Source organism: Brienomyrus brachyistius, chromosome 9, assembly GCF_023856365.1.
Source record: "Brienomyrus brachyistius isolate T26 chromosome 9, BBRACH_0.4, whole genome shotgun sequence".
NCBI classification, from domain to species: domain Eukaryota; kingdom Metazoa; phylum Chordata; class Actinopteri; order Osteoglossiformes; family Mormyridae; genus Brienomyrus; species Brienomyrus brachyistius.
Window position 1 is genome coordinate 16,703,102 of NC_064541.1, and position 11,085 is coordinate 16,714,186.

The following is an 11,085-nucleotide window of genomic DNA, read 5'->3' on the forward strand; positions in this document are numbered from 1 at the left end:
AGAGTACTTTGGGGAAGACAGTCAGACCAGTGAAGAATCGTCAGACTTTCTCCGAAATGGCATGTTTATTACATGACACCACATTTTTTCATTTTTAACATGAAACGATGTGTCGTATAACACTGTTCACGTCAGACTGAGAAAAGCATGTACATAGTATTTGCACATACTGAGATTTTCTACATTTGTATGTTACTCATTTAACATTTACGAAAAAAACACAGTTAATATTCTTTGTCTTTGCTAGCAAATAAATGTATACTATGCTCACCGTTTGAAGACCTTTACTAGCAAGAAAAGGTAATATCTTTGATTCATCAAAGTAACTTCCTCAAGCAGTTAAGAGCAGATAAAATTCAAGGCTTTCTTTCCTACAAGGGACATTAGCACACTGCTCTGTTTCATGGGATAAAACTGTTAACAAGTACAGTTAAAGTTAAAGGACAGCCTAGCTTTTTGCAGTCATCACCACACAACCTGTTAACAGGACGTCAGACATGCACTGTTACATACTCTATCCATGTTATAAAGGAAACTTGTTTTACTAGACTTGTATTTTCATGTATAGTCGTTCACTCAACTCTTCAATGCTTAACAAGATTTTTAAAAATCTTCAGTTTATGAAATAAATGGAAAAGTTGCTAAAACCTCTGGCCTGCAAAAACTTGTGACCGGTAGTGAATCCGGAATTAAGGAGAATACCGACTCTGCAGACCAGTACTCCGGGGCATTACCTGCCAGAAACACACCTTACCCCTCTTATTTTAGTTCCCCTAGCCCCTCTTATTTTAGCTCCCCTGCCTATTGTCTTCACAAAAGAGTATCAAGAGGCCAGTGTGCCACAAACAGGTGCCCAAGGATACAGCAAGGACCCCCAGACCCCTGTAGACTAGGCGTTGTTATTCTGGTGTTTTCATTTCACGGGACTGAGAGAACAAAGGTAAGTGAAAAGCGTAGTTTTATTATTATTGTATTTAGAAAGTAGGTTTTTCTGTAACAATCAGGGAAACCCTTCACTGACTCATTACTGACCTTGGTGATGTAATGCCCCCTTGCTTATAAAGACTGATATTCTTACGAGAGAACAATGTCAAATGTATTTTTATTGGGTGACCAACAATGGCAAGACAATGGGAAGAGAGGGAAGAACCGAGTGCTGCTGCAGTGGTGGTCATTATGGATAATATGCTTACAGTCTATATGTTATCACTTGTCCATTGCTAGAAGCATAACACTACAATTTACTACAATGTAGTAAATAGACAGTAAATAGTGAAATTTGTTACTTTTCTATATGATATATTGCATATTAGTGGAAAATAAACAATATATATATATATATATATATATATTACTATACTGCTCACTTTACAATTATATTCTCTGTTTATATAACACACACCTTGAATCTTGCTATATATAGATTCTGATGCATTGAATATTTGTTTTTTATGTATTTCCGTTCATTGGTTTGCGATTGTTGCTTCAGATAAGTACCTAAGAACCCCATTCTCTCCTCCATAGTGCCCTGATATTGCTGATCCGTGCAGTTAGCCTAGAGTGAGACGGCTGAGGTTCCAACCCTCCCTGAAAATGTACGGCCTTTACCTGGAAGCAGTGAATGACTACATCAATGAGTCCTACGGGGAGGATGTGTGGAGGCTGATCGAGGCCCGCGCCGAGATCCCCCACTTAAAGTTCGTACGCCACCAGATGTACAAGTACGTCTTCATCTAATTTTTCTCATTTTTAGCATTTAAATGTTACAAATGTACATGTGATGGCTTAGAATTCCACTATGCCTGAGTGAAAAATGAGAGAAGGATACATGCTCAAAAATGGTTGAGAACACACTCTTCTTTCTTCGGTTATTGACTCAGATGAGTCCACATATAGACGCAGATGAGTTCCACATTCATCTCAGTTAGAGTAACCAATTACTTAGCCTGGCTAAAATTACCAATAATGCTGCAGTCCTTCAGACTTCAAGTTTGCATGAGAAGCAGTTTCCTCCATGTACAATTCTATGCTACCTACCAATTATTTGTGATGGTTTCAAAGTTATATAAAGCACAATAAAAATTCTGTGATCTTAAGATATTCCATTTCATTGATATTTTTCTCATAGTATATAAACCATTTTCCAGAAATTTTTTAATTTATACATTTTTAAATAGTATAGTTCACCGAAATGAGTTCTTGTCTTATGAAGTATGTTTCTGTGCTATTTCAGTGACAATCTGATCCTCCGTTTGGCAAAGGCAGCTGGAGAAGTTCTGGGCAAGACTCATGACGAGTTGATGTATGCTTTTGGTGTCTACATGGTGAAGAGGATCGGCAATTATGGCTATGAAAGGATCTTGAAGGTAGCGTAAGAACGACCAGTTTTTCACCTGATGACCAGCTCTTCTGCAACCTACCTAAAACTTTACGCCTGTTTCTTTTCCTGTATTTGTTGATGGCTGCCAGGTACTGGGGCGCAATGTGAGAGACTTCATCAACGAGCTTGACAACCTGCACGAGTACTTTCGCTTCTCCTTCCCCAAGGTGCAGCCCCCTAGCTTCTGTGTGGAGGAAGAATGCGAGACCAGCCTCACGCTGCACTACCGCAGCACTCGGAAGGGTTTCACGCAATTTGTCAAAGGTAGCGCCGTTAAACCGCTGCACATCAAAACCAATAGCTGGGTTCGATCGCGCATCCAGATGCATCTGACTTCAGACTGGAGTGCGGTGCAGAGTGAAGGCTGCGTGACAGGCACTGTGAGCTATTCCCTACGGGATAATTTTATTTCTTGTGTTTTAAACAATGATTCGAAATCCGATATCTGTTCATTCTTTCAGGACAGCTGTCCCAAGTAGGGCGACAGTTTTACAACACAGATATCGAGGTAGAAATTCTGTCCAAGGAGGAAACGGAGAAAATGACCTATGTGGTGAGTTTAAAGTGAGGGGACCAACCAATAAAGCACCAGTTAGTTTTTAGTACACAAGTCTGTTCTCATCCCTTCGCAAGTTACATTTTACGCCACTATACAATTATATTTAAAAAAAACAAAACGCACAGAAAAAATTTCCTGATTTCTTGCGAGAGCCTGAAACCGTACGTTGAAATTCATAAGGATGGGGAAATAAAATTGGGTAAAGACTAATAAAAAGCATAGTCTCATGTGTCATGGCCGACGGCCTCTCGCCTGCAGGTCTATAAGATGAACTTCGACAACGCCGCCTTCAAGCACCGCATGCCCCAGCAGAAGACGGCCCCGGGTTACGAGAAGCTGCCCATGAAGCGGGGCATATTCTTCGACATGTTTCCCTTCAGCGTCATTTTCCGGCGGGACATGACCATGTATCGCATCGGAGATGGACTCAAGGAGGTCTTCTCCGACTTGCAAGGGAAGAAAGTGAACGAGGAATTCACCCTCGTCCGGCCCATGCTGGAATTCGGCTGGGACAATGTGAGTGCTGGGATCTTCGCCTCCCTGCCTCCCTTACTGTACCTATCCATTTATCTAACAGACCTTCAGAGTGAATGTGCCTTATGAATGCAAACAGGGTCTCCTGACTTGTATCGACCCGTAGATCTACACCCACTTGAACAACGTGTTTGAGCTGCTCTCCAAGGCTGTAGTGGAAAGCAAGCAGAAGGTCAGTATCCCGAAGCTCAGTAAGGAGGAGCCAGAAGAAAAGGAGGAAAGTGAGAAACCTAAAAAGGAACAGAGAGGTAAACGCCTCAGTTTCCATCAGAACCATCATCACTAGTTCCATGCTTCACTATCATAACATGAAATCATGAATTCTCATAGATGCTGTTTCATGTTGTTAACTATAGCATAGCAAAGTATTCTTGCACGACCCATTTCTACAGTAGGCTGACGAACACAGGTGGATGGATGCCGTTAAGATAAAACTGTGATTTACAGTCCTAAGGAGATTGTCTTTAAAATGTCCGCGCGATGTTGGTATGTGGCTGAACACGGAGCAGCACATGTGATCATGCACCTGTGTGAACCCAGACATCAAGGCACTGGAGGATATGAAAGGGCCAGACCAGGGGTACAGCGGTGCTCTGAGCCCGTATAACAGTGCCGCTAACTCAGGAGGGGAAGACATCGAACTGCTTGCTTTCCAGACGGTAACAGGTAAGAGCAGCCTGTGGTCTGATCTGCCGAGCCAGGCGGGGCTTCAGGGGCCGGATTTTCATGTTTAAAATGAGGACTTTAATGAAAGCCATGTGTTCTCCAGTGTGCATTTTATAAGACATTATAAATAGCATTTTTCACATAACTCTAATTCGTTGTGATTAAGAAACTCCACACTCGAAACTCAAAAGCGTGTTAGTATATGACATCCCAAAAAAACCCTTGGTGCAGAAAACATCTGAGGTAAAGTCGTTAAATAATTACAGTGACACCCGTGTCCCATATCAGTCAGTGTAATTCGCACGCGCACAGAGCAAAATTCGTCTTCTCAAATCACCGCTATATTTCAACCCTGTTTGCAAAACCACTTAAAAACTGACTAATGCATTAACAGGGCTGGTTCTGTTTTTCCACATGTCAGGAAAGTGCAGTGAGACTATTTTTGAGGACATGCGGGAGCCTCCCAAAAAGCCTCTTCATCTCAAGGGTCAGATGAAGTACGTTCCACAGTGGGATTCCCTCATCTTTCTTGGAACGCCCATGTAAGTTCTACTTGGCGTTCTCCGTTACCTAAAAAAAAAAACAAAAGCCATAGCTATTGCATCCCTGAGCAAGACAAGTAAATCTCTTTAGTAAACATACAGCTGTTAAAATTAGCCAAGATGGGTAAGGAATCCCCTTTGGATGGTCTCAAATGGCTGATGGAGGTAGCAGCTGCTTAAATATGAAACGAAAAACTTTAACTGTTTTCTTCATGTATTTTTGTCATTGTAGTATTGAAACGGTGGAGGACATGATTAAAATGGGAGTGTATGTCAATGACCTGAACCTCCATGACTCCAGCAGAGAGCTCATTTTAGCCGGAACGCAGCAGTCCGCAGAGCTGCAGTTAGCTCTCGATCAGGTACCTCGCAAAAACCAGCCCGCCAGCCTGAGAAAAGTAACAAACAACAACAAAGGAACAAACAGTCTGCGAATGCTGCTCTCCTCTAGCGCTCAAAGTGTCTGTGGCCCAGGCGGGTGACCTGCTGCGGTCTCTGAATCCTCAGGAGCAGCAGAAGTATGCCCAGCTACAGGAGATTATTAAAAAGCTGGATGAGGAGAAGAGGAGGGGAGACTCACTGCTGTATGCTATGATCCCCAAGGCTGTGGCTGACCGCCTAAGGAAGGGGATTACAGCGCTTGAGACCTGCCAGGTACCGACTAGGTGCTGCTGTCCCGGCGCAGGCCGGTTATGATTGGCTTGGTGCTGTATAAATTTAAGTTCATGTGTACTGTCAGATCTGACCAGCCCTTATTCCACACCCATTCACTCTGTTTCATGAGAAACAGATCCAGTCATTAATAAGTACTTGTGTTCATTATTGTTTGGAAACCTTGTACAGAATAAATTCGGGAGGCGGGGGGGGCACAGTAGTGCAGTGGCAAACACATTTGTCCCACATCATTGCAGGTTTTCCCAGATGTGACCATTCTCTTCAGTGATGTGGTGAAGTTCAACGAGATCTGCATCCACATCACCCCCATGCAGGTGGTGGACATGCTGAATGAGATCTACATTGTCTTTGACACACTCAGCGAGAAGCACAACGTTTACAAGGTGAGAGGCTGTAGGAGCAGCAGGGTGCTGTAGTCTCTCTTACCATTTAATAATCTTCTAAGATGGTGAAAACACGGTCATCCAGCAAAACACCTACAACATCCATTAACGGAGCTTAGAAGCATTGAGTCATATGGCATGAAGTCGTCTTCAGTTCCATTAATAAGTCTTCATTCCGTGATTTAAAGGCTCAACATTCACTATAGTCCATTGACTTCACCTTGGTCTCCGATGCCAGGTGGAGACCATAAGAGACGCATACATGGTGGTGGCAGGTGTCCCCAACAAGACCACTTTCCATGCCCACCACATCTGTGACATGGCCTTAGACATGCTGAGCTCCATCGATCATCTCAAAGATCCTTCAACTGGAGATAATATTCAGATCCGCGTGGGTAAGAACGACAGCAGATATATATTCACCCAAATATGAATTAGAGACTCCCTGTTATCTCAGCTTAACACCTGTGCGAGGCGAGCCAGCACTTCATTCGCATTATTGAGTGTTGCTGGCATCGTAACCTTGAGCGAGATCAGAACTGAAAGCTAAGATGAAATTACAGTTATATGTTCTGAATGTATGGGTGTTCTCTTTCATGCACTTTTTTGCTGTATTTTTAATCATAATTAATTGCCTTTTATCATGGCTTTTTCTTTTAAATTTATTTTCATGTTATTACATTTAATTACCTGTCTATATTACTGTATATTATAATAAGTTTATTTTCATATATTTTTTCTCTGTATAGCACCTCAAATTTCCTCTGTGTATGAAAAGTGCTACATGTGTACATACAGCCGTGGAAATAAGAGACCACAGCACAATTTTCACTCTTTTCTCAATTTATGTGTGTGTGTCTTTGAATAATATATATATATATATATTCAATCTGCAGCCTGGTTCTTCTCTGTTTCTCATTATTAAAGGGCTTCTTCCTTGCTTTATGGGACTTCAGTTCTGCTGTTAGGAGCCTGATACGATCCTGTCTTATCAGTGCACTTCACACCCGCACTTAATGTTTCCCATTCCTGTAGAAGGTCACTTGAGGTCATCCTACGATTCATGACAAACTGTCGGATAAGTGATCTTTACCTGGCTGGTTTCTGGTTGTTCTTGTGTGCTGCTGTCTTAGGAATTTTGAGCTTGGAAGCATCTTGCTCCTCAGCGTAACCTTCTGCCAGCAGAACCAGGATTAAACCAGATTTCTTATATATAAATAAATATAGAGTGGTTCCTTAATTTTTTCCACGGCTGTTTATGTGTGTGTGTGTGTGTGTGTGTGTGTGTGTGTGTGGTCCAGGTATACCTTACCTTGTGGAGACCAGATGTCCCCTCAATGTGATGAATACCCATTTTTTTTTACCTTATGGGGATCAGTTTCCTATTTTATAAAAATCCGTGACGGCAATGAAAAAACTAAAAATGCAAAAACTCTCGTATTTTGTTTGGTTACTTATGGTTATGTTAGGGCTGGGTAGGGCTTAAGGTTGTCATAGTTAGCATTAGCATTTTTCCCATAAAAATGAATGAGCGGTCCCCATAAACATGATTACACGACTGTGTGTGTGAGAAAACTTGCCTTATCTTATATATGCCACTTTAGTAACTAAGCTGCGATAATAAAAACTACTGATAATACAACCTAGATCATTAACATATTATATATATATATATATATATATATATATATATATATATATATATATATATATATATATGGTAAGTCTACAGAGAGACTCTGAGGTTCCTGGACCTTGTGTCCTGCAGGGATCCACTCGGGCATGGTGGTGGCCGGCGTGGTGGGACTGAAGATGCCACGCTACTGCCTGTTTGGGGACACGGTTAACACCGCCTCCCGCATGGAGAGCAATGGGGTGGTGAGCGTCCGTTAGCCACCTGCTAACTGAGTCACAGTACACTCACTGAAGTCAGAGGCTGCGCTCATTTTCAGCACCAGATTATTATTTTTAAAATGTGTTGCAAATAACGCTACATTGTCACAGATTACTTAATAGCATTTAATATAAAAGACATTTTGACAAGTTAGAAGGATAATAAGTCATTCAAGGCCTGTACATTTGCCTGGGTAACTTCAGAAATTCGCTCTATACCTTCCTCATCCTAGAGCATTCTATTTTCATAACCTACTAGGCAATAGTAACAATCTACAGGGCAAAGACGGCCTGGGTCGAGGTTATTCTCAAGAACACGTTATTGATATTTCTCCTGCTCATCACACAGGGAATGCAGATCCACATCAGCCAGACCACCAAGGACCACCTGGAACATGAACCATATATCATTGAAGAGAGGGGCAAGATCTTTGTCAAGGTAGGCTTCATAACCCATAGATCATGTGTTCTGCTTACACTTAAGTAGCGATGCCACGGGAGTGCATCGAAATTATTTTTAAACGCAAAACCCCTGTGTTCAGGGGAAAGGTTACATGAAGACATACTGGCTGAAGGGGAAGAAGGATCTTTCGTTTAAGAGCCCGGCGGAGCTGCGCTACAGCAGCGAGCAGCGGGACTCTGAGGAGAGGACCTCTAACGGGTGAGCGGATGCCGATTCCTTCACCTACCGTCGTCATACGTAGAAATACAGCATAGGGAACGACGTGAAAATTCACCCACAACACTGTCTGCTGCAAAAAGTTTAGCATATTCAGGTGCCCTGATGCTGGTAACTTTTGGTACTGGTATTAAATGGTACCGTATTTCCCCGAAAATAAGCCCTAGCATGATTTTTCAGGATGCTCGTAAGATAAGGCCTAGTTACTATCCCATGGATTGTATAGTAACTAGAATGAGATGCGATTACTGTATATATAAACGGGAAACAGGAAATTATAATTATTTATTTTATATTTTAGTAAATGTATACACAGTAGATTTTTGTTCATGAATAAATGTACCGTTAGATTGTTTACGTGAAAAGATACGGTTAGAAGGTGACATGATGTCTGTATTTGAATAAATGTGGATTTTCGTTCATGAATACCGGTAAATGTACTGTAGTTTGTTGTACGTGGGACAATAAGACATCCCCTGAAAATAAACCCTAACGCGTCTTCTATAGCAAAAATTAATATAAGACCCTGTCTTATTTTCAGGGAAACACGGTATTAACTGTTTGGTAGTAGTGTAATGATTTTATGTGAGCTGTCTGCTAAATTTAAGAAACAAAACCATCGTGTGATAAAAGTACAAAGCCAATTTGTTTGTTTAATTTTCTATCTGGCGCCCTGCGGTGTGTTGACGGCGCCCAGGGTTGGTTCTCGCCTGCGCCCATTTTTCCCGGGATAGGCTCCGGTCCTCCCCGCGACCCCAGTTGGGATTGACCGGTTTCAGAAAATGGATGGATGGATTTTCTATCTGCTAATTCCTAACTTCTTATTCATAATGTACTGTATTAATTAGAGGTTAAATAAGCAGCAGGGTTTATTAAATGACTGTTTATTTTCTCTTCCTGCTGTTTCCTGACGTGTAGCTCTACTGGTACTAATGCCCAGCTTTCCGCCTCCAACCCCAACATACCCAGCGAACAGCGAGCAGAGGGGAAGCCCAGTCTCACTGACCTGCCATCTGACACTCTGCCTCCCCTCGAGGGCACAGCGGGGTCTCCCGCCGTCTCCACCGGCCCCCAGGACAAGGAGAAGGCCAAAAAGACGAAGAACAGCAAAGGAGGGAAACCTGAGGCTGGGAACGCGCAGGAGAGCATGACCCCTGCTGGTAACTCTGAGAATGCAGGTCCAGAAATTCAAAACAAGAAGCTCAGTTTTAGAAACCAGTACGCCCGGTTACCATCCTCCGTCCCCATGCGCAGCGCCACCTGTAGTGTGCTGTGAGAACTTCAGGAGTATAATCAGGGACTCTGTTATACTCTTCTTCTGTTCACTTACAGGCCCAATTGTACTTATGGAGAAATAGCATCTATCATTAATACAAATACGTTAAATAAATAAAGCAATAGCTACTTATTATGTATTACTTATTAAGCAAGATCAAGTTTGGGTATGCCAATGCCTACAATTTTCAGGAGATACGCGTTATATTCAAAATTTATGGCGTGAGACAATGGTTTGAGCAATTGATTTTCCGGATACTTTTGAAAAAGGGTATTGTGCCCAGTCAGTTAGGAACGGTGAACTCTAACAATGGGTTGTGCCGTATTTCAATAGCACATGTTTAATAAAACGGAGCAATTATTATGCCATAGGCATGTAACAAAGCTACGTTCATGACACATATGCTAAAACAGGTTTGTAAACCTTACCGTCCATAAACAGCACGCATGTCCTGACACCTTTTATATTTGCCTGTGAATATAATCGCTGGTGGCTCTTTGTATGTCTATGTTATTTCTGATTGTCATTTCCCGTCCTTTATGACGTCGTCATGAACACAACACAAACACAGTCACAAAGAAATCTGTATTTCCTTTTGCCGACTCCTCATCCACGCATCTGACCACCTCTCCCGCCCCATGTACGTCCATATAGCGGCAGATCTCAGTACACTGTGAGTCCTTTCCTGGGAGAGGTACAATAAAAGTTTGAGAGCACAGCGAATCGATTTTCCCTGCTCAAACCTTAGTTAAAACTCCTGAAATGCAGGAATAGTATTTCTGCATTTCCGCAATATATCTATTTTACTCATTTTGATTATTTTTTTTTTGTTGACTAATGCAACGGTTGTAAAATCCAGCGATGGGTTACATTATTATGGCAGATAAGCTGTTTTTCTGTTCATTATAGAAGGTACTTTCAAAATGAGTAGACTTTCTCCGCCTGCTGATCTTTATAATTCACATGTATAACATCAAAGACATGCTTGGAATAAGCTTCCTGATAAATGAGGCCGTACATGTATGCTGCTTCAGGCGCTGCATTCATTTACACAAATCTGAATTCAATCCAGCAAGCAATTAAAAATCAATAGAACTGAAAAAGAGAAAGGCTCTGAAAGAAAGTGTATATTTAGAAAAATGCTGCCGTTGCTTTTACTGGAAATGCACTATTTTCGCAGGATGATGTGATAATACTTTCAGTTCGGCTATTTTCCGGCCACACGTTGCTCTCATGTGAAGCTGAGCTCACATCCAGCAGAGCATGTGGTGTGGCAGTGAGGTAGAAATATACGGCAGGGTGCTTCAAAGGTCAAACTGGACATCGCCTTCGAGAGCTTAGGGCATTCCTGCCACCCTTTGGTATATACGTCCAGAAATAATACTCACATGGGGGTCCCCACACCGGAGGCAATTTCCTACAATGGGTGGGGTGGGGGGATGGGCTGGCGATGGTAAAAGTTGTCATTTGGTGGGGGGTGGGCATGGTAATATTGGTT

General features: G+C 42.1%; 1 protein-coding gene across 2 annotated transcripts; it reads left to right on the forward strand.

Annotated features, from left to right (window-relative positions):
- The first annotated feature begins 326 nt into the window (after positions 1-326).
- LOC125748392 (soluble guanylate cyclase 88E-like) lies at positions 327-9,719 on the forward strand. Of its 2 annotated transcripts, none has more exons than XM_049024422.1 (17): positions 327-940; positions 1,525-1,721; positions 2,234-2,366; positions 2,470-2,644; positions 2,842-2,933; positions 3,198-3,455; positions 3,580-3,721; positions 4,014-4,139; positions 4,561-4,681; positions 4,914-5,043; positions 5,189-5,335; positions 5,593-5,739; positions 5,978-6,134; positions 7,508-7,617; positions 7,982-8,071; positions 8,175-8,293; positions 9,230-9,719. In XM_049024422.1, the coding sequence occupies exons 2-17, from the start codon at positions 1,594-1,596 to the stop codon at positions 9,585-9,587; spliced, it is 2,433 nt and encodes an 810-aa protein (XP_048880379.1). In that variant the 5' UTR covers positions 327-940; positions 1,525-1,593; the 3' UTR covers positions 9,588-9,719. The 2 variants fall into 2 exon arrangements, with proteins under 2 accessions (XP_048880379.1, XP_048880380.1); XM_049024423.1 differs by having other exon boundaries at positions 2,548-2,644.
- Positions 9,720-11,085: the final 1,366 nt, after the last annotated feature.

Coding starts and splice junctions, on each gene's coding strand:
- LOC125748392 (XM_049024422.1), top strand. CDS start 1,594: ATGTACGGCCTTTACCTGGAAGCAGTGAATGACTACATCAATGAGTCC. Junction 3,456..3,579: donor TGGAATTCGGCTGGGACAAT/GTGAGTGCTGGG, acceptor ATCGACCCGTAG/ATCTACACCCACTTGAACAA. Junction 8,072..8,174: donor GGGGCAAGATCTTTGTCAAG/GTAGGCTTCATA, acceptor CCCTGTGTTCAG/GGGAAAGGTTACATGAAGAC.